This window comes from Scardinius erythrophthalmus (assembly GCF_964197995.2).
Source record: "Scardinius erythrophthalmus genome assembly, chromosome: 5".
Classification (NCBI taxonomy): domain Eukaryota; kingdom Metazoa; phylum Chordata; class Actinopteri; order Cypriniformes; family Leuciscidae; genus Scardinius; species Scardinius erythrophthalmus.
In genome coordinates, this window is record NC_138225.1 from 37387965 (window position 1) to 37415555 (window position 27591).

At 37.8% G+C, this 27591-nt stretch overlaps 1 protein-coding gene across 2 annotated transcripts in view; it reads left to right on the plus strand.

Moving 5' to 3' along the window:
• Nucleotides 1–27591, plus strand: part of rxrab (retinoid x receptor, alpha b) — an 80098-nt gene that overhangs the window by 40075 nt on the left and 12432 nt on the right. For both annotated transcript variants that reach the window (XM_081365305.1, XM_081365304.1), the window contains exons 3-9: nucleotides 110–354; nucleotides 8462–8612; nucleotides 9540–9719; nucleotides 13176–13339; nucleotides 19506–19635; nucleotides 20353–20485; nucleotides 23550–23641. In XM_081365305.1, coding sequence (XP_081221431.1) covers nucleotides 110–354; nucleotides 8462–8612; nucleotides 9540–9719; nucleotides 13176–13339; nucleotides 19506–19635; nucleotides 20353–20485; nucleotides 23550–23641 — 1095 coding nt within the window. The remainder of the gene's footprint in view (nucleotides 1–109; nucleotides 355–8461; nucleotides 8613–9539; nucleotides 9720–13175; nucleotides 13340–19505; nucleotides 19636–20352; nucleotides 20486–23549; nucleotides 23642–27591) is intronic.

Genomic DNA, 27591 nt, shown 5'->3' on the forward strand with positions numbered 1-27591 from the left:
ACAACAGCAGCTGTGTAAAATATCGTTCCTAACGTATACAATGGCATTATTTATCTCACAATGCAAAATATTCCTGAAAAAACTCTTTTTGCCTCTCTCCGTCTTGCAGACTCCTCCGGTCAGCTCTCGTCGCCTCCTTTGAGCTCCTCCATGGGTCACCGAGGCATCAGTAACCATCCTCTGCACCAGCCCCTGCTCAGCCCGTCTGCCATGAGCTCCAGCCCGGGTCAGCTACACTCGCCCATCAACGGCCTGTCCTCGCCGTTCCCCGTCATCAGCTCGCCCATGGGCCATCCCTCCATGAGCGGCCCGTCCTCCACCAGCATGACCTTCAGACCCAGTCTAAGCCCACAGGTAAGACATCACTGCATTAACTCGGGACTTATTTAACAGCTTCAGCATCAATTGCTGAGAATTGCCAAGTGCTATTGCAGATTCTTTCAGAGGTATGCAACCAATCAATATTTTTTTTCAACATGTTCTCAGGCTCAGAAACTGAAATTTCCTGCTCAATTGGCTAAACTTGACCTGAACTCTGCTGGAAATTAAAGATCTGTTTTAAAGAGTCTGATTGCTCAAATGGGTTTGATTGCATCGCTGATTCGATGGTGCACAAAATCACACACAGCAACAAAAACATTTATTTGAATCTTTACCTCATTTATTGAGCCAATCAGCCAATTTAGTAAGGTTTTGAAAAATTGCTTTTAACTAGCTTTTTTTTTGCTACAATGAGACATGGTCATCTGCTTGTTCAAAGCAAATGTAATTGATTAGGCAATAGTGGTGAAGACTGTCTGCATAAGTTCAAAAAGCTCTTCTAGTTTCTCAGAAGTGAAAAATGCTAGTAATTATAAAGTTTGGATATTCAAGGTATTTAGAAATACATAAATAGTTTCATTGTATTTTCCATATGGCATACATGCATACACACTTGCATTTTATACACAGTGTGTAGCTCATTAATTTGATCAATCAGAGTTTAGTGGCCTCAATTGCGCTTCTCTTTCATGCTGCAGTCTTCCGCTTATTCACAGAAAACCTAATCAATTCGGCATCAGTGCTATCAGCTTTATGATTGGGTTTTATTTAATAACACATAGCTTAAAAAGTTCTGCTGAAGCAGCGTTTTATTGGTGGAAAATGCAGCTTCTTGTAAAAATATTGTGGTGTTATTGGATTTCTGTTAAATCCTTCTCACTATGAGTGGGGTTTTATGAGACATAATACAAGGAATATTACAGTTTCCAAGTGATGTAATTCCACTTTTGTATTATAATTGTCTACGTTAGTTTTCCAGGAAAGTAGCTTGGATTCATATTTTATATTTAAGCATACATGTAGGTGGTTTACTTGAACCTTTTTTAAGGTACCTAGATAAGAAATAAACCGATAAACATTTAAGCATCAAACATTTAAAGCAGAACATGTTATTCCCTGTGTATGCTTCAGTAAATGAAATATAAAGATTAGAGTGAATGCAGGTGGAGCTCTTTCTGTTTTTAAAATCTGATTGCCTACATCAGTGTTGGTTCTTACTCATTTAGATTGAACGTAACGCTAGTTTTAAGGATTTGAAGAATATACACATAGACATAAATATGATTAAACTTAAATGTCCATGTTATCAGTTGGCATATACAGCACTGTTGTGTTGTCAGCGGTTCATAACATTGATGAGATAAAATAAAATGATGTTAAATCATATGATGAGACTGAATTTTGAATACACAGAAGAGTTAATTAGTGACACATAGATGTTTTGTCACAGTTAGCTGGACTCATTCATCTTGAGTTTCACTTTCATGGACTTTCAGTTTTGTATTCATCAGTCACAGGTGTTCCATTGTTTTAGTTTTCCCACCAGTCATGTCAAGTCAAGTCACCTTCATTTATATAGCGCTTTTAACAATATAGATGGTTTCAAAGCAACTTTACAGTGATAATAGTAAATTAAAGTAACAGAGATTGTTTTGGCTTTACAGCAGCTCTAGAATAAAGTTATTGTCCAGCTTTGTTAGTTTTGATTGATTCGCTTCCGTTGCAGAGATCATTAGTTATTAACTTAGGGGGGTGCTTACACGACAGCATTCTAACAGAAAAGTCTTAATGCGCTCCGGCCCGCTCATCCGCACAACAACAGTGCCCGGCGGCTCGAGAACGCAAACCTTGAAATAGGTTCCAAGGTGCAAGTGTTGAAAAATATTGAAAACGTTATCATCTCTGCGTAAACTTCAAAAATCGGTGAAAACAGTGATGACGTGCACGTGCATATTATGTGTTCAGTCTATAGCTATGTGCGTTTGAATATATTGTGCACAGGCATGTAGTCTTTGTTTACAAATTGACCTCACCAAATTACTTGTCTGGCCTTAAAAAATCATAATACCGATTTTTTTGTCGCTTCCGCATATCCATGTGAACTGGAATCATTTTGACATTTTGTTTTATCTGTACAGAGGTAAAGGGTCTTGTCTAGGCGCAGGTCCTTCATCAGATCTGGATATGGCCTGGATCCGGTGGACTGCGGTAAACCTCGGGATAAACAGAGAGACTAATATTAGCGTAGACGCCATTCTTCTTATGATGTAACAAGTACATCAGGATTTTAAACACGCTGTTACGTTGCCTCCCTCTTCATGGATTACCTGAGTTTGTTTTTTATTAAAAGACCCTTTTGTTCATTGGAACCTTTTTGATCTCTCCTTCATCCTCATGATCTTCATTGTGTGACATGTATAGTGTCAGTGTGTCGATGTGTTTTGTTGTCTGACAAATTATTTACAACACTAAATAATACTGATGTTTAAAATTTATAGGTTTGATTTACCAAAAAAATATGGATTTTTTTTTTTAAGTAGAATACAGGATATAAAATGTTGAATATATATTAATGTCACATCTTATTGCATTTTTTTTGTTGTTGTTGCTTGTCTTATCGGTTAAATACAAGAAATTAAATTAAATGCTTTTCATAGTAGCCAATTGTCATTTGATTAAAATATTGTCCGTGTAAAATGTAGAACATAAGGGCATGTTGTAGAGCAACATAATTTAACTGACTGAACAAATGTTTTGATCCAGCTGAATCTTTTTCATTGCACTGGAATTTGTAGAACCACTCTGTATGAGTGTGTTTGAATTACAAATGAAATCATTTATGTATAACTTTAAATCTGTAGAGATAAGTAAGATGGATTTAAATCAGACTTTGGCACAGTGAGATCAGATCATTGAGTGCCTGCCAGAGTCATTTGAGAATAAGTAAAGCCATTTAGTGTAACTAGTCATATCAAATAACAGCCTTTTATAAATTCATTTGAAGATCGTGGGGTGTTATCAGACACCAGATGGTATATGAGAACTGAAATCCCTGCAATACAGTTTAAGATAAACCACACACTATACTCATTGGGGACGAGTTATTTTAAAGGGTTTCTTCTGATCGTTTATTTCCCCCTTATTTCACCTCCCTTCCACTACCAGTAGTAAAGTGTTCAGATACTGTTGTACCCCAAAATGGAAACAAGTTCCTATTAAAAACAAGTTTGGGTTGGCATAGAAATCATAATTTTTTATTTTTTATTCTTTCCACCACCTCATGTCAGGCAGCTTTAATTAGGCTGCTAAATGGACTGGAGGCGTTTCACATTAATGGTGTTGCCTTAAGTTATGGTGGTTGGGCTTAAGGAGAGGCGTCTTGGTGCCCTGGCCCCCATTCATCCTCATTAGCCCCGTCAGAGTGCTTGATCTCTGACCGTATGGTGTCAAACACAGCCTTAGTGTGCCACATGGGCTTTCTACTTTTTATTGGCACGCTAAATGGGTTCAGAAGAGGCCCGGTTGGGGCCTGGTCAGGGCCCAATTGCACAGGAAATGAGCTGGCTTGTTAAAATCTGCAGTTTAGCCATGTGGTGTGTGTCAGAATGAAACTCTTTTAACACCCTGCCAGTTCAATCTTCTAATACACACAGACAGATACACATTTCTACATTTGTGCATGTACACTAATGTTCAAAAGTTTGGGATCAGTAAGATTTTTAAAGGTTTTGAAAGAAAATTCTTATGTTCACTAAAGCTGCATTTATTGGTATATAGACAAAAAACAGTATTATTGTAAAATATTATTACAGTTTAAAATAAGGTTTTTTATTTATTTATTTTAATTTTCACTATCATACCAATGCTCAGTAGGCTAATATTATGAAATATTTTCACAATTTATTACAATTTAACATAATATTTTTTTGTTTTAATGTTTAAAACATTATAAAAGTCTTTACTGCACAACCTAGAAATATAGACCATGGATTTAAATGACATTTTGTTTTGTTACATTTCTATTGCTCACATTTAAGGATTTAAATATCATTAGGTCAATATCATAGGGCTCTTTTGTCTTGGACCAGTAAGAACAACTTACCAACCACCCAGAATACCCTAGCAACCACATTGAATTGTCCCTGCAACTACGTACTCTAGCATTATGACGGCTTGAGTTTTCACCAAGCAAGCACCAGTCACATTTTCTTTGGGAATTATAAAATCCTTTGTTTAAAATCTAGAATGTAAATATGATAAACAGAGTTTCATTATAGTTTTTAGGATAGAACCTCCCCCATCATTGCCCAATATAAATGTTTATGCATCATACAGAAAAAGGTTTATAGCATAATTCAGAGCACAGATGATATTTTGGGCATGTTTATGGTCAGTGACTGATGTGTGCAGCATCTCATGACTGTGCAATGCAGCAACACAAGTTTGTGGACAGATTTAACCATTCTAAAAGCTCTACACACAAAGCAACAGCATGAGATGGTCACATGGCACATGTGATCTTTCTTCTAATAGCTGCTGAGGGCTCTACAGTGTAAGACGTGATAATAAAATGTATTTTCTCCCTGTTCATTATGTCTGTCTCCATCTCTCTGGACATGCTACTTATTTTAATTTGGTTGTCATAGACGGTTCTCTGGGTTATAAAAATGCCAGTCATTCACTCTTTCCACAGGACTATAAGAGAATGTTTTGCTTTATGGAAAGTCTTGATGCCTCCGAATTATTTCTACCTAAAGCATCATGCCCACATTTTTTTACATAACTCAAAAAGGAGTTATCAAGATGTCAAAGCTTCTCTTTTCCATGTATTCTTTTCCATGAAGTTAATAGTTAATAGAAAAATAAATAAAATAGTCTGAATATTAACCTAAATCGAATCTTTTCTTTTCTCGTTTCTTTTCTCTTCTCATTTATTTTTACCTCTCGATTCTTTTGTCTCTTTTCTCGTTTCTGTTCTCTTCTTTTCTTGTTTCTTTTCTCTGCTTTTCTTTCTTTTTAGCTTCTTTTCTTGCTTCTTTTCTCTTTTTTTTCTCATTTCGTTTTCTTTTCTTTTCTCCTTTAGTTTCTTTCCTCATTTCTTTTCTTTTCTCCTTTCCTTTCTTGTTTCGTTAATTTTTTTTTTCTCGTTTCGTTTCTCGTTTCTTTTAGTTTAGTTTCTCGTTTCATTTCTCGTTTCTCTTCTCGTTTTCCGCTTCTTTTCTCATTTCGTTTCTCGTTTCTCTTCTCATTTCTCGCTTCTTTTCTCATTTCGTTCTGTTCACCATGTGAGCCAGGACCATCACTGGTGCCACCTCAAATTAAACATGGTTGTGTGACGCCTCGGATTCCTACATTTCCACATTTGACAGATGCTTTTATCCAATCTTACAGTGCATCCAATCTGTACCTTGGTGCTACCACTGTGCTCTACCTTTTAAGGATGCTTTCACACTTGGTTCGATTGCCTGGTCCAAACTCGATTACTCCGATTGCAATTAGACACGGACCACTACCGTCAAATACGATTGACAATTAGCATACAGTTTGGATTGGCGGTATGGTTCTGTTCTGGGCGAGAACTCCCTGTGCATCCATTCAGCCTAGCATGGATAAGAGCAGGGAGAGCAGCAATAAACCCCCTTGGGGTAAACAGAACAGAACCAACATGAATGTTTGCAAATATATTTAATTCAAGATTTTAAAGTACAACATGATTCGAGAATTTATTTTGATTCAAGGGGAATCAGAATGTCAAATCCTGACTGGGCAAGAGGAGGAGCTGGGGATGGAGGAGGGTGATTAGCTCCTGAGAAACGTGATAGCTGCTGATAATACTGAAGGAGCTTATAAATGTATACGGTGATAGGCGTCGTATTCCTATAGGTAGATGTGGATCAGCTGAGAGTCAGCTGATGCGAGCTTGACTAACGTGACCTGCCAGAACTAACGCTACGCTTGATTTTTATCGAATCATATGTCATCAATTGCAGTTCACTTCCGAGATTTAGTACAATTTAACAGCAAACCGTACACGAGGTCACATGAACCTTACCCCAACCACCCTTTTTAGGCGGACTCAGGCACGGTTCCACAGGTGAACACTGAGCTCGGAAAACAGCGTTCACATCATCCAACTCTGACATCGATCGCACCAAAAGTGCTAGTGTGAATGCACCCTAATTTGTTTAGGTTTTTCTTGTTTGTCTGGCTGGTATTTTTTTGTGAGTTTAGGGATTGCTGTTGATTACTGATTTTAGAGTGCATGAATGTGGGGATCTGAGACTTTAAGGGCTTAAAGTTAAGACTGTTAGTCTGTTCTCTGTTTCCTGGTCTAAATCTAGAGGCTATACCAGTCCCATGGGACTGAGCATATTGAATAAAAGTTTGTGGGTGTGTATGAGGGGTGGTGGGAGGGTGTATGTGTGTACGCTCTTGTGACCCACCAGGATTTGACTGTCAAAAGAGCCATACCTGCATCCGAATAGAAGCAGGCAGCAGGTAGATCTATTTTTGTGTGCTTAGTGGTATATATCTGGGTTCCTGCCACTCCTTTACTATCACAATCACGTTGGAAGTTCTTTTGTTTTCAGTATGTATGCACATGGCACAATTTTACATGTACATTGGGCTGCATTTGCATTTAGATTTGTTGTATTTCTTTACTCAAGAGGTAAGCTGTTAGAATCTTATTAAACAAATTTAGGTCACATTTATATATTTTCCTAGCCTGGCTCCGCCCTCCTATGTACTTCCGCTCAATTTTCATTTTCCTTCAGTACTCCGTCTGGGTTTGCGGTATATTCTTGGGTTTTTCTCCGGCCAATGTTTTAGCGGTCCAATCAGCGAACTGAGGGAGTGGCTGAGAACGATGACATTGATGTTGTGCGCTAGTTTGAGTTGTAGGGTTACGTCACAACTAAACGTTAGCGATTGGTTATGGCAGATCCAGAGTGGTTCTGGGCAGATCCAATAGTTTTAAACTTCAACAGAGTACCCGCTTTCAAGGAAGTTAACGCTTGTCAATGGAGAGTGGCCAGACTCTCTGTACAAATGAAATGTACGAGAGTCTGGTAGGACCAGGCTAATTTTTTCCCGACCTGTAGAAGTAATAAATCAGGATTGAAAGCTCGATGTTAAAGCATCCCATTGTGTTAATGCTAATTATGAATGTCAGTAGCCCCTTTAAAGCCGGCCGACACTCAAAAACGGGCTGACAGCTGACCGTCGGCTTGGTGTGTCCCGGGCTGAAGAGTCTGTATGCAGGACTAATATGTCATATCTACATTGGTAATCCTGACCTCAGGTGTGGGGATGTGTCGTAAACCAGAAACATTTGTCATGAGTCAGACTGTCTTTAACAGGGCAAACAAAATAATGCTGACACAATTTAAGGTGTGGAAATGCCAGGTGAGGGTTTTTGTTAAATGAACACAATAGTCTGTTGTCTGCCTTGAAATATTTTGACATTTCAACACTATTGGATATTTGAATACTTGACTCATATATCATAGACTTTGCTGTTAGAAAGAGATTAGCACTTTCATTGGTGAATGACTTTAATGTTTTCTTCTCTTCAGGAAGCTGTATAGTTTCATGTATCAGTCCCTCACGAATTACCAAAGAAAAACATAGTGAACATTCTTTCGTCGTAATGTTTCCTGTAGGTGTGTCTGTTGTGTCTTTCACAAGTCGGCTCATCAATCATCACATTTTGCGTGACTTTAGTTCTGGGTAGTTAAGAATAAATTCCACGTGGAATTGATTCAATTCCAACAGACACTTTTTTTATGTGGAATTTTGCTCTACCATTCAAACTTTAGTGGTTAGTAAGATTTATTTTTAATTTTGAATGAAATAAATACTTTTATTCAGCAAAGATGCATTAAATTGATCAACAAGTGAGAGTAAAGACATTTATAATGTTACAAAAGATTTATGTTTCAACTAAATTCTGGTCTTTTGTACTTTCTATTTATCAGAATAATCCTGAAATGTATCATGGTGTCCACACAAATATTAAACATAAAAATATGAAAATTAACAATATTACAGTTTTTACTGTATTTTTGATTAAATAATTTTGATCAGTTATTATCAGCTTGTAATGGTTTGATATGTAATATCTTTTTTTTATTTTTAGCTCAGTTCGCCCATGAATGCAGTCAGTAGTTCAGAGGACATTAAACCCCCTCTGGGTCTGAACGGGATGATGAAGGTCCCGGCACAGCCCACAGGCACATCCCTCTCCCTGACAAAACACATCTGTGCCATTTGCGGAGACCGTTCATCAGGTGACACACACACACACACACATACCTAGATGATTTAAAAAATGTATTCATGCACTCTGTAATTTGTCTCTGATAGAATAGAACGAAATAGCTAAACCAGCATAATAATCTATGAGCAATACATTTATATTTATACATAAATTATAAAAAAGTGTTGTGTTATTTCACGGCTACTTACTGAAATAATAAGTAATACACCGAAAAAAAAAATGTTTTTATTGAAAATAGTACTTGTTTTATTATGTAAGACAAAAGAGCCCACAGACTGATATGAGAGACTGGCATGTCTAATTGCAATAATACCATATACAGTTCAATAGTCATTATCCACATTTTTCCACAAATTATGGGAGTAACTTCCATTATACTGTAAACAATCAGCGAAAGGTGCGCTCTATGAACACAAAAATAAGCATTTTCAAAATCTGGTTACAATAAGAGGACATTATTCTACTCACCCCTCAATCATCGGACATTAAAAGGACATTTAAAAATGTAAAATCATTAACAAATTACTACCACAGACTATGAATAACTCTGATTATTTCCACAGCAATATTACAGACGTGTTAAATATCTCTGTAGTAATATAAAGATATTCTTAGTGCATTCCAGTGAATTATTACTGGGATATATCGTCAATTAATTTGGGAGAACAAGCCACAAATCCACAGTATATGTTGTCCTTTTTCACACTGTTAACACAAGAAGTCAGTGAAAAAAAAATCAGGAGGAAAAGAATGCAGTGGCTGAAAAGAGCTGTTTAATAATATCCTTTATTGTACTTGTTAAACTGCAGTCATAATATTGGTCACTCTATATATTCTGAGTGACAAAACAGATGTGTGGCTGTTGAATTATTGAAATCAAATGCCAATTAAAGATAACCCTGCTGGGAAGAATACTAAAGCATATGTCTGCCGGCAGGTAAACACTACGGGGTGTACAGCTGTGAGGGCTGTAAGGGCTTCTTCAAGAGAACGGTGAGAAAGGATTTGACGTACACTTGCCGAGACAACAAGGACTGTTTAATCGACAAACGGCAACGCAACCGCTGCCAGTACTGCCGCTATCAGAAGTGCTTAGCCATGGGAATGAAGAGAGAAGGTGCGTTGCTTTTTCTTTGAACACATGACAATTCTGATTAATATCAGAATTTAGTCATATTGTGACTATGGATGGGTCATATACTCATTAAAGGAGGAATGGTTCACCCAAAAAATTATTCCACATGATTTACTCACCCTCAAGCCATCCTAGGTGTATATGACTTCCTTCTTTCAGCTGAACACAGTCTTAAAAAATATCCTGGCTTTTCCCAGCTTTGTAAAGGCATTCAATAGTGCCAGAGTTTCTGAAGCTCCAAAAGGCACATCCATCCATCCATCATAAAAGTAACCCATACGACTCCAGTGGGTTGTAGCGAAGCAACACGTTTTTGTTAGAAAAATATCCATATTTAAAACTTTCTAAACGATAACCACTGGCTTCCGGCAACGGCCATACGAGCATTCACGAGAGAGTCGAGTTCCGGCGGAAGGATGACCTCTGAGATAACGTAGGACTTAGGCACAGCGTATAGGTGAGGATTGACGAACACGGAAGCACAGAGGATAGGGCAAAACAAAACAACGGTCACGAATTAGGAATCTAAAACTAGAAGTTTCAAAGAAAAATGTCAGAGGATTTCGATTTAGCTTTTAATATTGATATTTTACTTACAAAAACCCGTCGCTTCGCTTGAGAAAGTATTTATTAACCCACTGGAGTCGTATGGATTACGTTTTATGATGGATGAATGCGTTTTTTGGAGCTTCAAAAACACAGACTCTACTCACTCCCCTCTGATTCTGTTCGGCTGAAAGAAGAATGTCATATGCTTGAGGGTGGGATAATTTTCATTGTTGGGTGAACTATCCCTTTAACCTGGTCAAACAGAGCAAATATTCCAGCTTCTTGAAACCACCTTATTCTGAAAATCTAATGTTCACACAATCCGAATGAGACATGAGACATGTCAGTTTTGAAAAGTCAAACTATCAATGTAACACATTTTTGGAGATCTTTTTACAGACTTAAAGGGATACTCCACTTTTTTTGAAAATATGCTCATTTTACAACTCCCCCAGAGTTAAACAGTTGAGTTTTACCGTTTTTGAATCCATTCAGCCAATCTCCAGTTCTGGCGGTACCACTTTTAGCATAGCTTAGCAAACATCATTGAAGTAGACAAGACCATTAGCATTTCTCTCAAAAAAATGACCAAAGAGTTTTGATATTTTTCCTATTTAAAACTTGACTCTTCTGTAGTTACATCGTGCACTAAGACCGACGGAAAATGTAAAGTTGCGATTCTCTAGGCTGATATGGCTATTTCTGCGTAATAATAAAGAAACTTTACTGCCGTACCATGAGTGCAGAAGGCGTAATGATATGACGCAGCGCCTGAAAATAGGCTACCCTCCGTCAACATAACCAACGTGACAACCTGCTTGCACAGGGAGCGTTGGAAGTTACCGAGCTGGGGACTATTTTTTTTAGGCGCTGCATTATATCATTACGCCTGCTGCACTCATGGTACGGCAGTAAAGTTTCTTGATTATTACGCAGGAATGAGAGTATAGTTCCTAGCCATATCAGCCTAGAAAATCGCAACTTTACATTTTCCGTCGGTCTTAGTGCACGATGTAACTACAGAAGAGTCAAGTTTTAAATAGGAAAAACTATTGGTAGGTAGTCGAAAAACTGACGGTCGAAATCGAAACTCTTTGGTCATTTTTTTGAGAGAAATGCTAATGGTCTTGTCCACTTCAATGATGTATGCTAAGCTATGCTAAAAGTGGTACCGCCAGAACCGGAGATCGGCTGAATGGATTCAAAAACGGTAAAACTCAACTGTTAAACTCTGGGGGAGTTGTAAAATGAGCCTATTTTCAAAAAAAGTGGAGTATACCTTTAAAAGAAATAAACAATCAACATATGGTGGTTGAAAGCACCAATGACCAACAATTTGCAGTTCATTGCACTGCTGTATGCTGTTGTCAAGGAAATGAATTAGATTCATTAATGTGTTGATTAAATTATGCATTTTAAGTCTAGAATCATCTAAAAGGAATATAATTAAATGGCTAGAGATTGTACTCCCAGCATTTCCACTAGAGAATAGTGGGAATGGAATGTAGGCTTACATGTAATTTATTCAGAGTGTATTCAGAATGTTATATGCATGAGAACATTCCAATAGTTTAGAAGCATACTATTTATTTATTTATCCATTTATTTTTCATATATATATTTTTTTAAAGTTGGGGTCCTAATCAAGGATGCGTGTATGAAAATAGTAATAATAAATGTCAAATTAATGATTTTAAAATTAACCTGTAAACACACTGTAGAAAAGTACAATAAAAGAGGTCACAGTAAACAACCAGCAGTGTATCATTACAGTGTGATACAATGTAAAGTTTAGCATGTGAAAACTGATTGAATTTATCCATTGCTTTAAATCAGACATACAGTAAGTTGCATTGTGACATTTTTTAATGGAAGAAAGTTGAAGTATGTTAATGTGCGTTGTGTTGTGCTATCAATTTTGTTTATAATCTGTTCTCAAAAGAGTAGAAAAAGTCATGAAGAATAAGCCTGATACTAAAACGTTAGGTAATGGTCTTGAACGTGAGGCCTGGACCCCCTATACTGAGGCCTCTGAGAGAGAGGTAACCTGACACTCTTCTCCCCCAAAAACCACTCGCTCTGTCTTTCTGTTTCTGAGGACAATAAAGCTAAAATAATTTCCCTGTGCCTCTCTCCTCACCTCTCAGTGACTCCTGGAGTAAAGCTTTATCCTTCAGCTGACCTCCACGGCTCTCTGCTGCTCCTACTCAAGAATTCCCCTCATGATCTGCTAGCGGTTTCTTTCGAACAGAGAGAAAGAGAGAGAGAGAGAGTCATAAAACAGGGCTTTTACAGACAGAAGGGAAAGCTGAAATGTTCCACAGCCTGATGGCGAGGCAGACGGGGCTCATTTCCACCAGGTCCAGACCACAGTAGACCGACTGTGTGGTTTAGACCTGGCTCCCCCTCTAAACCAGGCCAAACAAACGTGTGCGCTGTGTACACAACACGCAGATGCTTGCCCAAATGTGGCACACACACACCACTACATTGTCAATCTGCATAACTAATCGTTTGACCGAAAGTTTTAGAAGGACGGTTTTATGGCCCATGACTTTGTCCATAGACTGAATAGGAGCACAGAATCATGTTTGCACTGGATCGTGCCCAAATAAAATATACATATTTTAAAAAGCAGAATATATAAAGTCACTCCATACGTAGAATGACCTCCTCAACTTTTAGCCTCTGAAGTTGATGAATAATGGGCTGGATGCATTTGCAGCTCGATGAAAAACAGCCTGAGCTGTTTTTGTGGAAATGTGTAGATTACTAGCAAACCAAAAGCAGCTGCGTGTTATTGTGCGCAAGGTCACTGTTTTGTTTGTGTATGTAACCGTACATGTCGCACATGCAAGCCGTTCTAATTTTGTATGTGCACGTGTGCAGCCGTTCAGGAGGAGCGGCAGCGGGCGAAGGAGCGGAGTGAGGCTGAATTCGGCAGCTGTGCCAACGAGGACATGCCCGTGGAGAAGATTCTGGATGCCGAACTGGCAGTGGAACCAAAGACGGAGACCTACGTGGAGGCCAACCTGAGTCCGCCTGCCAACTCTGTAAGCCAATCTCTCCCTCTAAATCACACTCAGTGACATTCAACTTATGGAGAACATTTGGCTCGTCTGAAATTTGCCATTTCAGAGTTACACTTCACAATTGCTCCTCAGTGAACCGGCCGGGCTCGATCATTTTCTGAATGTCAAGACTAAAGTAAGGTTCCAGCCTGCCTGCAGATATACGAAAAGACAGTTTTAAGAGTTTGGCAGATCCAAGAAAGAGTCAGATGCATATGCATTTCTGTTTGTGAATAAGAAGGGCTATTTTTACGATCCCACTCCCAGTGGATGGATTCGGCTACATAGCAATGCTCTTTGGCTTTGAAGGCCTCTGCACAGACCCCTCGAGAGGGGACATACTGCAGAAGAAGCACATTGTCATGTCACTAGATAAGAGCTTCAGCCATTAACCATGTCAGTTTGACACACCGAGGCTAGCGCCGTGTATATTTATGCCTTGTGCGCATTTGTCCTCTGTTTTGTGCAGCTGTAAGCTCTAAATCAGGTAGAGGTCAGGCAAAAAGAGGCATATGCTTTGTCTTCCCTACTTTGAATTTTCAGAGTGTTTGTTTCCCCCACAGTCGGTTGTTTTTAATGGCTGTCTGTGTGTTCGTCCTTGAGCCTTGGGGAAGGTCCTCTCACATGAATAGGGCTCTAATGAATTTGGGTTCTTCTTGGGTTGATTGGAAAACTGTTAAGACGTGATGATCTTAAATGAAAGCCGCATAGAATAGGAGACTTTTAAGCAAGATGTATATCTTATTGTTATGATATTTGAGTATGGTGGTGATATGAACTGAGCAATCATGAATACACTTATGAAAAAGAAGTGAGCCTAATTGTATGGGATGTGCACTTGTAGTGTACTTCAAATCTATAAATATATATATATATATATATATATATAAAAACCTGTACTTGCAGATATAATATTAATTAAATAAAAGGCCACTTAAGTGTACTTAAGTGTGAGTACACGTTCACAATTTTCATAATTTTAAAAAGAGAACAGTAATACATATTTTTTTTTATAAAAGTACATTGTCATGCTTTAAATAATTTATTTTGATGACTAACATACTAAAGCACATGTAAAGTACTTGATTACAGTTTTAACTGTAGTGTGTTTTTCAATATTAAGTTTAAAGTTATATATATATATATATATATATATATATATATATATATATATATATATATATAAAGGTATAGCGGAGGATCTTTCTGAATTATAGATAAGACCCGCCCTCTCCACTTTTTGAAAAGTTTGATTTATTCACCAGAATGATTGACAGTTAGGAGGACCAATAGTATATCACCTCCACCCGGAAGTAAAAAATCCTCCGCTATACCTTTAACATTTTAAATGTACTACATTGCAACCTGTGTACTTAGGAATATATTTAAATACATGACAAAAGTCTCAAAAGAAATTCCATTTTAGTTTACCTTAAAGGTATAGTTCACCTAAAAATAAAAAAATCTGTCATCATTTGCTCACCAACAAGTTGCTCCAAATGGTAGCCATTGACTTCCATAGTAGGGTAAAAAATACTATGGCTACCATCAACTGTTTGGTTATCCACATTCTTCAAAATCTTATTCTGTGGTCAGCTGAAGAATTCATCCAAGTTTGGAACAACTTATTTGGGTGAGCTATCCATTTAAATGCTTGTCAGGACACTTGGCAGTATGCTTTAAAGGGTTAGTTCACCCAAAAATGAAAATTCTGTCAGTAATACTCACTCTCATGTTGTTCCAACCCCGTAAGACTTTCGTTCATCTTCGGAACACAAATTAAGATATTTTTGATGAAATCTGAGAGCTGGATCACTCTATAGGCTGCTTGGTAATCGACATCTGCCATCCCAGAAAAGTTAGTATAGACATTGTTAAAATAGTCCAAGTGACTACAGTGGCTCAAGCTTAAGTTTTTTAAGCGACGAGAATACTTTTTGTGCGCAAAAAAAAACAAACAAACAAACAAAAAATTTGACTTTATTCAACTATTCATTTTCTTATGTGTGGGCGTCTGATGTGAGTTCATGTAGTGTAACAGCGCAGCGCTTCTGGGTTGTACGTCAGAACGTAGGCGCACTACATGTACATGTACGAAAGTCCTACTACTTAAGTGGGTAAAAAAGTTATTGCATTTAATATAGATTTATATTATAATACATTTTCATTTAATTGCAGTTAACAAGCAGTTAAGTGTCTAAAACATACATTAGTTTCAAACAAGTTGGCTATATAGGGAATTATTTTCAGTACTCTTTGTAAAAGAATACTAAAGAGTATTTCTTTTTCACAAGGGTATGTTATACCACTAAAATGGAAGAGCTTTTCGCTCTGGGTAGATAATGACAATGCTTCAGTGATGATGTGATTTTGTGATCCTACAGGGACAGAATTTGCTCCATGACAACAGCAGAACATGCACAGAGTGCTCTAACATGCCAGGCTGTTGGTTCATGAGTGCTTATTCTGATTGATTCTGGGCTGCAGAGCTTGGGTAATTCAAGCAGAAGGAAAGGCTTTTAGAGAGCAAAAGTTAAACAGGGAATAAAAATATTCCATCTGGGAAAATGATAGGAATGATTTCCACAAGACTTCCCACAAGATATCTGCTCATTTTCCACTCACATCACCGAGTTTGACAGTTGAGTTTCTCTGGGTGATATCTTTGCAGAATGCAGATAAGGCAAGTAACATGTCACACAGTAAAGTCAATAACACTCAAAAGCTATTTCATAGCTTTTATATTTGGCACAAAGCGCGTATCGAGAACGCAGCGCAATTTCTCATGAAGCTCCGTGCCAGAGCGCGTATTGTTTTCAGAGAAACACGTGATCAACGAAAAACAAAGCCTCACTTTCTTTCAAGTCACGTGAATGTTTCACTTTGCATTAATTTCCTTTAATATATGAATTATATCATCAAAAAAACTGAATATTTAGCATTGTGAGGCTTTTATTTGTGCTTAATGGATGAAACAACGGCGCTGCGCACTCAGGTTTATGGAAGCTATAAATTTGACCTGCTACAAGATGGCGCTGTTTTTGACACTCTTGATGCTTTAAATCTTTTCCCGGAACAATCAGGGGAAAGCCTCAGTGCTTCATGAAGCTTCATTTGCCCATCCCTACTTGGCAGAACAAGACTTGGTAGCAGGACACAACATGGCTTCAGGGATCAAGACACAAGGAATGAAAGACAACAAACTGGCACAGGACTGAAAACACAAGGAGAATAAATAGGAAGCAAACAAGGCAGGTAACAAGGGAGGACAGGTAGGGCAAATAAACCAATAATCAGGTAACAAGATGGGCGGGGTCAAGACAATAAACAGGAGAGCACATGGCACAAGAAAACACATATGAGAAGCCATGTTCTCACACCAAACATGACAAAAACATAAGCACATGGCCAGCAAACTTAATCACAAGCCATGTGCTCAAACAGAATGAGCACGCTCACACGACAAGACAGAGAGCACGAGAACGAGCGAATGTTCATCCTGTGCGCTCACAATAGAATACAAACATGCAGAGGATGAATGTCCGAATCCCAACACAGAACCAAAACCAAACTAGACCGAAGTGCTAGGATCCAAACACCAAGCCCCGCACATGAAACAAGGCACACAGATGAGAGTGCACGCTCGAAACCGCACGGCCACACAAATGCCCTGTCCAAATACCCACACTTGCGGTCTTTGGACTTGACCACTTGTCTACTTGCATGACGTATTTCCTCTATTTGGCCCAAGTGTTCAAGTAGGCGTTAAAGACTACAAGTGTATGTACTTTTGATTACTCAATGGAACACACTTATAGTCTTGAAAAAAATGCAAGTGTTTACAGAGCTTTCTATTTTCAATACTTGGCATTTTAAAATAAACTTCTACATGTCTGTTCAGTAGTCGCTATGTAACTAACAGAAGACACAAATTTAAAATTGTGGTGCTTCTAATTAAGTGATAAAAATAGTTGCAAAAGTTGTGCAAAATAGGCCTACACATACCATACTCATCTTTGCCCCAATAAAAATGTGCAACAATTTATGTTTTATACTACCAAATTATATATATCTAATTAATTTAACTTACAGTGCAATGTTTTCTTCGACATCTTGCGATTTCGGGGCACATGAGTTCCCAAACATAATGCATGATGGGATACGCTTAGGCTCGATTAACGCACCGAAGCGGTATTCAAGATAGTGTGGGTTTAGTGTGCATTAAGGGCACTGCACTTTGACATTTTTAAGACATGGGACAGTCTTGCGCACTTACTTCCTGTTGCGTGCATGTGCTCTCAAGTGGCCAAGACCACAAGTGTGGGTATTTGAACAAGGCAAATGACAAGGCAATACAGCAGTGTCAGGGCTGTCACAAAACCAAGAATAAACTAGACAGAAGTGACAGAACCCTGAAACACCAAGACTGCATTTACTTGATCAAAAATACAGTAAAATAGTAATATTGTGAAATATTATTCTAATTTAAAGGTGCAGTATGTGAGATTGACAGCTAGCGGTTGAAATGGGTACTGTAGTACAAATTCAAAATATTGGAGAGAATTTTTCCCCTGCCCCCTACTGCTCAAACTCGACTCAATCGGGTTGCCAGATTGAGGACACACAACAGGAACGAGCGCAATTGACAATGGAATGTGAGGAGATATACACACTGTAAATTGATGAGTTCATTTATTGATTTATGATGAATTGATATTGCGTTTTAATATGCTCCCATTCATAGAGATTTTTAGATGGGTCCTGAGGCTTTTTAGGTCAGGTAGAATCTGCGATCTCTGACCCAGTTTGTTCGCTGGCTTCCATGACTGCAATACGCTGTGTTTTTCACCATCTGGTAACCTGTGGTGGCGAAATACTATTGGGCGAGTTGGCAACGTGCAATATCGCACAGACCAAAACAAAAACAGACATATTATTTTATTTGTATGCTTTAGTACAGTCAAAAACTTACATGCAACACCTTTAAAATAACTGTTTACCTTTTGAATATATTTTTAAAATGTAGTTTATTCCTGTGATGGCAAAGCTGAATTTTCAGCATCATTACTCCAGCCCTCAGCATCACCAATCATTCTAAGATGCTGTAGTATAAAGTATATGATAATATGTTAACCCATACAATATCTTCCCCATCCTCACACAGTGGAAAATTGTATCTCAAAAGTTGGTCTTTTAAATCCCAGTGTCACGCAGTGTGCCTCAGAAAAGACGGAGAGTTGGATTCAGTCGCAACAACATTTGTTTATTAATAAAATAACATTAGTAAATCCAGAGTAAATGCAAAACAATAAATTCAGACATGGGCAAGGCAGGTAAAACAGATCCGAAACAACGCATGCGGAACATCCACAATTGACCAGACATTGTTCACCATACACTGAACACAGGAAACACTGGGGGATAAATAAACAGGGTAACAAGGGAGGGCTTGACAAGGAACAGGTGTGGAAAATAAATCGCTATGGCAACAAACAAGGGAATAAGTGAAACAAAAGGACTACAAAATTAGAGACAGGAAACTCGAAATACAATATAAAAGTCCAAACAAACAGAACATGTAACATTCAGGAAATATAAACAATTAAATGGCATTTGCAACCCATTTTACTTTCATACTGTAACTCCAATCTCTAAATGAAACAGGATATTATATATATATATATATATATATATATATATATGGTTTTGATGACATTGGCCAAAAGGAAAGTTGTTTTGGAGTTGGAGCAAGTTGTACATTTTAATAAAAATTACAAAGACTAACTTGTTTTTCCTTCAGATTATTGTATAATAAGATACATATCACCTATGTCTCTGATGTTTCTCCTAAAATTCCATATAACAAATTAAAATAGAAACAAAGAAGACATGTATATAGCTTTACAATTCATGTGGATAACATCACTGAAATAATTTGGTCTAATTTATTCCAATTTGATAAGAAATGTTTGAGTCCATATTGAGACTGACTGTCATTTGCAGATTCTGAAATCTTGGAAGTTAGAAATAATGACATTGTCTTTTCTGAAGCTTGGAGTTCACTAGGGTCTTTTCCCCAGAATAAAATCAGAGAATCAGGACACCAAAGTAAACTTTGTAAACTCTCTCTCTCTCTCTCTCTCTCTAGCCTAACGACCCTGTAACAAACATCTGCCAAGCAGCTGACAAGCAACTCTTTACCTTAGTGGAGTGGGCCAAGCGGATACCTCACTTTTCTGATCTCCCGTTGGACGATCAAGTCATCCTCCTTCGAGCAGGTGCGTCAGTAAATAAACAGACCTTTTTTTTTTCTTTTTTTTTTTGAGTCATGCAGACATCGACCTAAAATGACCCTTTTGCTGTACATCTATTCTTCCTGATTTGAAGTTACAACTGAAAAAAACAAACAAAAAAAAAAACCTCAGCAAATGAGTATGTTTGTGGTTTTTTGACATTACAGTCTATTCCAGAAGCATTTATATATATTTGCAAATACATTTAATCCAGCCTTGGGCCATAGCATCAATTAAATAAGGAATTCCATCTCATTATCTCGGAGTTAGAGTCCTTATTCTGTAAAGGATGATGGCTTTTACACAGAGCGAGGGAGAATAAGAGGCTGGATTGTTCTCGCCATTCACATGTTGCATTATTTTATTAGGCTGTAGGTTGCCTGAGGACAACCAAACTCTCAGTGTTTTTCTGTTCAGTGCGTTTTATTTAGAGCCTCAGAAATGGGATTGTAGCATATAAAACTGTGACAATGTATTTAAACATGTATAGAAATGTCCTCATTGAAACGAAACACAATTTTGGTTAAGAACATACAACTTAAGTTGATATTGAGCTATATGAGTAAACAAATAGAGCAGACAAATCCACCACACACACACACACACACAGAGATACAAAGTAGATATTTTGCTCCCTTTCTTGCTACCTTTGTGTTTTTTCACTTATCAATGTGCTGTTGTGCTCCTGTCCTCTGTTGCTAGGGTGGAATGAACTCCTGATTGCCTCTTTTTCGCATCGTTCCATAGCTGTGAAAGATGGGATATTATTAGCTACAGGCCTTCACGTCCATAGAAACAGCGCACATACTGCCGGTGTCGGAGCCATCTTTGACAGGTTAGTCCAAGCTTTCAGAGAAAAAAAAGCCTGAGCTTGTATGATTTTCTATCTTCAATGGAACACAAAAGGTGAATTTCTGAAGAATATTTTAGATGTTCTTTTAAATATAACGAAAGTAAATGGGGATTGGGGATTTCAAGCTTACAAAATACAAAAATGGCACCTTAAAAACTCCAATAAAAGTATACGGCTCATTTACTATAGAGTGCAATAGTCCGGTTCCGGAAGTAAAAAAAAAAAATCCCAATTCATTTTCTCCATATGGGAACTGATTTTTAACAATAACTTATAAAACATAAAGTCAGATCTACAGTAGTGGCCAAAATTGATTTCCGGCCTAGGAAAATTGAAATCTTTACCCTTTATTCAAATATTATTAAAAATGCATTAACGATTTTGTTAGCATATTGCGTAGTTGTGCTTGGAGTCAATTGTTTTATTTGTGATAACACAATGAAACATGCCAAATTGTGCCGACATAATTTTTTTTCATGCTGTCATACAAACATTAATAATACTAATAGTCAATGTATGCTTTTTTCCTGTGAGCTTTTTGTTTTTCTATGCATTTTTTTGGCCAAGTAAAAAAATATAGGTTTAGTGTTTTGTTCTTTCCTCATATTTAAAATAAATATAAAACAAATAAAAAATATTTTCTTCATGTTTCGATGGTTTAATCAAACTTTTAGGGTCATAATGAACAAATATCCCCTCCGGAAATCACTTTTAGCCACTGCTGTACTGTGAGCTTCAAGGCTGTTCGTCAATATTAGTCTTTTGTAGAAGCCATCACCTGCACTATTTCAACTTATTTTTAAATTATCATGTTTAACTGCAGAATACCTGATGTAAGCCCAGTCGTGTCGAATGACGACACTAATACCCCTTTTCCACCAAGGCAGTACTGGTGCCGGTTCGGAGCCGGTGCCTACTCGTGAACCAGTTCTTTGTGTTTCGACAGCCAAAGAACCGGTTCTTGGCCAGAAAAATTGGTTCCAAAGCGGCACCAACTCTTTGCTGGACTAGAACCGTTCTTTTACCACGTCATGCTTTTGTCGGGGGCTGGGGGCGGGGTTATTGTCGAACTTCTTTTTGAACGTAACCTCCGTCTATAGTAATCCAGACAAGCAGCACATATGTGTTCTAAACGTCTTCTTCTGACCCCAATATAGGATCGCAAAGCCAGGAGAAACATTTGCAGAAATACGATGTAGTCCGCCATTGTAATTGTTATGCTTGAAGTTGGCGCAAGCGTTTCTAGGAAAGCTAAGACGTATATGACAACGTACACAGTGACGTAACGACGTCGTTCGCTGGGCTCTCTAGTCAGTGAAAAAAAAAACAGGTTCTGAGAAGGTTCGCAAGTTGAACCAACTTTGAACCAGCACCAGTTCCGAACCAGTTCTTTTTTGGTGGAAAAGGGGTATAAGGGTTTCACATGGGAACCACAAACACCTCTGATACTTCAGAAAACGCCAATGACAATTGGCAAGTGAACTCCCCCGTTCACTTGCCACTCCCCTGCATAAGTAGCAGCGTGCATTCACTTATTTCGATTTGTCCAGGCCATTTCAGCGGTCAGTTTATCGTTGTGGCAGGAGGGACAGAACGTCTTGTTCCCTCCGTCAGGATACGATTCTCATGATTCTGCAGAGAAATCTCGACCAATCAAAGAATCGAAACAAGCAAATCTCACCAAAAGAAGCCACTGATTTCCATGAAGCACTGTGAATGGCGTAAAAGTCAGTTCAGTGCTTTTGCAAGTGAATGCAAAGTTTCTCTGTGCAACGCAATACGTTTGCAAGAAAAAAGCATTCAAATACATTTTTTCCTCCCATCTCATATTTTTCCGTCCCCTTAGGGGCTCCTATATATGCATATTTTCAGTGTCGGCACCACAAGTGGGCCCTGGGTGGCGTGGACCGGACACTTGAGTCATTTCGATTCCATTTCATCCGTCTCTTCGAATCAAAGTTTGTAATGTTGTTATTCTCTTCATAGCTGGTTGGTTTAGTTCGTGCATTTGAGCTCTTTAACAAATACTTTTTTAAAAATCCCAATTGGAAAAACAAATGGGAAATATACTTTCAGAACCAAGGCCACTGAAAAAGTGGATGGAAGCCTTATGATATTTTTGTGTGAAGGACAGACCAAAGTTGTTATTCACTGAAACCTCAAATCTCAAATCACATTTTCCACACACAAAACTATCATAGGGCTTCATAAGACGTGGAACATAGTTGAATTACATTTGTGATACTTTTATGATACTTTACTTTTTTTTATTTTGGAGCATGGTTGATCCAGTCCCCATTCACTTAAATTAAATGGAAAAGAGCAGCTACAACATTCTCCTAAATAGTTTGTGTTCCACAAAAAAAAGAGAAAGTAACACATATTGTTAACAATGTGAGGGTGAGTAAATAGGGGCTTGTTCCTATAACTGAGTTCCTATATACCCGGTGCAAAAGCCCCTAGTTATGATGGCCGAATTTCCATTTTGGGTGAACTATCGTTTTAAATTCAGTGTCTGTGTTCAGTTTATAGAGAGTAGGGTCTTGCGATCTACTAAGAAACCTTTCTGTGTCCTGATAGTACACCCTGTGGAAGATTTGTGACAGCCGTAGGTCATGCACACATGAATTTTTGAAAATAACCCCTATAATGATATTAGACGCTGCATCACGAAAGTGTCCTGCACATCTTACTCTTGATTGATGCCGTTTTTACATTAAGCCGTACGGCATTTTTATGTAGCGCTGTGATAATGTTTCACTGGCTGTGTGAGATATGCTGGTGTCCTCACTAATGAAATATATGCTGCCCGGTCTGTCTGCAGTCGAGATGAATGTGTCTTATAAGACATAATGACTTTGATTTTCAAGGCAATATGAAAACTAAATTTAAAGCGGAGCGATGACTCACTGAGCCTGTTTAATATGTTACAGAACATTTACCGGCATTTTTAGGGGTATGTTGGTGAAAAATGAACTTGCTATAATTTAGATTGATGGAGTTGCCTGTGAGCATAAAGATTTTTTCACTTTTTTTTTTTTTTCAGAGTGCTGACAGAGCTTGTGTCAAAGATGAGAGACATGCAAATGGACAAGACTGAACTTGGATGCCTGCGGGCCATTGTTCTCTTCAATCCAGGTACAGTAATGTATACTTAAACTGAAGTGGCATTTTAAACGCACTTGCATAAGAGTGCTGTGATTAAGCTATCTTGCTATTTAAAAGGGGCTGAAATAAAGCCAGAAAGGGTAAATGAGATTCCTGTGACTGTAAACCCCAGTATAGCAGGCTTATAGCTAGCAGTCTATACTATGTACTGCAACATTGTTCCCACGTGTCCTCTGTGTTCATCTTCAAACAATAAAAATTGTCATTTTGGTGTGTAAAAATGTCTTAAATATTGACAGTCCAGTCAAATAATGAGTCAAGAAAGAGATCACTTTTGACCATTTTAATGGTGGCACCTGCAGCTGTATGGATGTACGCACTTTGTGAACCGTGAGCACTCTGACTGACCTAAGAAATGTCTTCCCTGCTAATATTTCTGCAGTTATTACACGTGTCCCGTATTTCTGTCGACTAAACAATCTATGACAATCGTTTTGTGAATTAATCATTCTTTTGAATTGGTTCTTTGTCAGCATTGAATGAAATGGATATTCCCCTAAACAACAACTCAGACAAAAGCTACTTTTTGAAAGAATTCAACTACTGTGTCATGTGAATTAGCGGACATTTACACCGAAACGTGTTTCTATGGAAGCTTGTTTCTGCCATGGAATAAAAAAACATAATATAATTGCGACTTTTTATCTCAAAATTCATTCTTTTTTTTCTCTCAGTTATAATGTCAAAATTATATGCATAATGCATATGTATATATGCAGGGGATAATCGGGAACTAAATAAGATACAGCTGATTAGAATTAATCACAGGAATAAACTGGGACATAACCGAAACTAAATAGAGCAGGAAAACATGAACTAAAGGAACCAAGTCAAGTCACCTTTATTTATATAGCGCTTTTTACAATACAGATTGTTTCAAAGCAGCTTTACAGTGATAACAAATAATGCAACAAAGATTGTTTCCGTTTACACCACACCGTGTTCGCTGAAAACAGAAAACTTTATGCGTTCTGGCCGTTCTGTGTAAACTTCAAAAACGTGAATCTGTGAAAACGGTGACGGTATGCACGTGCGTATTACGTGTTTGGTCTATAGGCATGCACATTTGAATGCGTATGTGCACAGGCGCGTAGTCTTTCTCTACAAAGAGAACTGACACTGCCAACTACTTCGCTGGCATGCATAATACATACAATGTTGTCAAAACAGGCAAATCAGAAATATTAAGAATAATAAGTGTCCCCAACAAAGCGTGCAAGAGGCGACAGTGGCAAGGAACCCAAACTCCATCAGGTGACAGAATGGAGGGGGGAAAAAAACAGAATAGAATGGAAATTTCAAAATAAAAGTCCATACCCGTGAAAATATCTCGCGATTCTGACTTAAATTCTCAGAATGGATTTTCTCAGAATTGGAATTCTCAGAAATTCCCCATCCCCATATACCGATTGGCTTCATCACTGTCTCCTCTCCACCAGTAAGCTGGTGTGTGGTGGGCGTACTGGCGCAATATGGCTGCCGTCGCATCATCCAGGTGGATGCTGCACATTGGTGGTGGTTGAGGAGATTCCCCCTTCTATGTAAAGCGCTTTGAGTGCAGAGAAAAGCGCTATATAAATGTAAGGAATTATTATTATTATTAGATATAAACTCACAATTGCGAGTTATAAAGTCCAATTCTGAGGAAGACTGACTTTATTTCTCAGAATTGCAGGTTTATATCTCGCAATTCTGACTTTATAATTCACAATTGCGACTTTATATCACTCAATTCTGACTTTATAACTCACAATTGCGACTTTATATCACTCAATTGTGACTTTATAACTCACAATTGTGACTTTATATCACTCAATTCGGACTTCATTACTCACAAGCCCACAGTGGAAAATGAAACCATGTCCGTACTGAGCCGGATCGGCACAGAATGGAATGGTTAAGCAACGAGAATGGTTTGGCCCAACAGTGGAAAAGCGCCTACTCTTACTTTTACTATATAAAATTAAAACTTCTCTCAGAGTTGAATTTTTAACATCAGCATATATTGAACTTTTTAGTGTCTGTGTTTGCAAAAATAAATAGATAAATAAATAAATCTCCTCTGAAATCCTGCAGGCGCCCCTGACAAAAGGTCAATTCAAGCATTGCATTGTGGGATATGGTATCCGACGCTGAGGGCTTTGCCAAAAATAGTATGCTCAGCATCCTCTCTTTATATGTACAGTATGTGAAGAATGTTCTTAGAAGGCGATGCACTTTGTTTCTAATGTCGTGACAAAGTACAATCATGCTATGTGGAAAGAGGTTTGCTGCTTCTGAAATTGCTGAAATCTACAGCCTAAATTTATTTCATTAAACTACCATTACCCATCACCCACAAGACAAGATACACACAAATATACACTACCATTCAAAATGTTGGGGTTGGTAAGATTTTGTAAGATTTTTGAAAGATTTTTCAGCATCATTACTCCAGTCTTCAGTGTCACAGGATTCTTCAGAAATCATTCTAATATGCTGATTTGCTGCTCAAGAAACATTTCTTATTGTTATCAATGCTGAAAACAGCCGTGCTGCTTACTATTTTTGTAGAAACCATGAAACATTTTTTTTTCAGGATTCTTTTATGTATAGAAAGTTCTAAAGAACAGCATTTATTTGAAATGGAAATCTTTTGTTACACTATAAATGTCTTTACTCTAACTGATAATCAATTTAACACATCCTTGCTCAATAAAAGTATTAATTTCTTTAAAAGAATTCACTGACCCCACACTTTTGAACAGTAGTGTAGCATCTAATAAAATGACACCTTAAAGGAATAGTTCACTTAATGTGGCGCCCCCTATTGCCCAACTGACTACGCCACCCCTTGAGTTTAGCTGGTATAAGTGTCAGAGCAAGGGGAACTCTGCCCCAATAAAATGTACAAACACAGGTTCGTAGAAAAGTATAAAAATACAATATTTATTGATAAATAGTTGAAGGTGTTGGTTGGCCTTGAAAGAAAACAAAAATAAATCAAACAAAATAAATCTAACTAGAAGTCAACAGACCATCAGCATGGGAGCCAGTAGAGTGGTTTGAGAAAGCACTAAGAGAAGGCTAAGTTCTCACTACCACCCGTGGACGGAGGGACAGAGCCTTGTAAGTAGTACACACTAGAGCTCAATGTCTACACACTGCAAACTCACAGCACTAATAAGTATGGTTAAGAGACATTAAGGTTCACACTTCACAGCACTGCAAATGTCTTAAGAGAAAAAAAAAAGGAAAAGAAGAACAAAAACCCACTTTACAGTGAAGTCTCTTGCACTACCCTGGCTCCACCCACACAGAGGCAGTTTACAAAAAAATAAAAAAAATAAACTAACAACAAAAGAATTGGGAATAAATGAAATACAAATAATAAAAAAAAAGTAAATAAAACCACTCTAGCCTGTGACATACAATTCATACACTCACATACAATAACATATTGCCAAAAGGCTAGAGGAAAACAAACAACAGCAAAAGAAATGAAAATAGAATAATCTATACTATAAGCAGCACCACACAATCAAATCACACAATATGGAGAACAGCAGCCAGCAACTCAGGTGTAGCTGTACAAGTCTGTAAGCACAATCACACCATTAAGAATATTTGTTTGATCATGATTCACGTTCAATACAACTCACGTTTTAGACGTAGTCTTCACACATTACATGATAAAATAACCTCATAAACAAAGATGGTCAATATTGCATTGAACTGTACTATACTAAGCATACAAAACAAATACACTCCTATATACATGTTAGTTAAAACAGTGAAGGGAAATTAAACATACCTGTTGTAGCATTAACAGTGCATAGAAAGCACTAAATTAGATGTAAACATCCCACTGCAATCACAGTATCCAGTCAACGCTTGTTAAACGCGGAAGTAGTATGGCATTACTTTGCCATAATTCACTC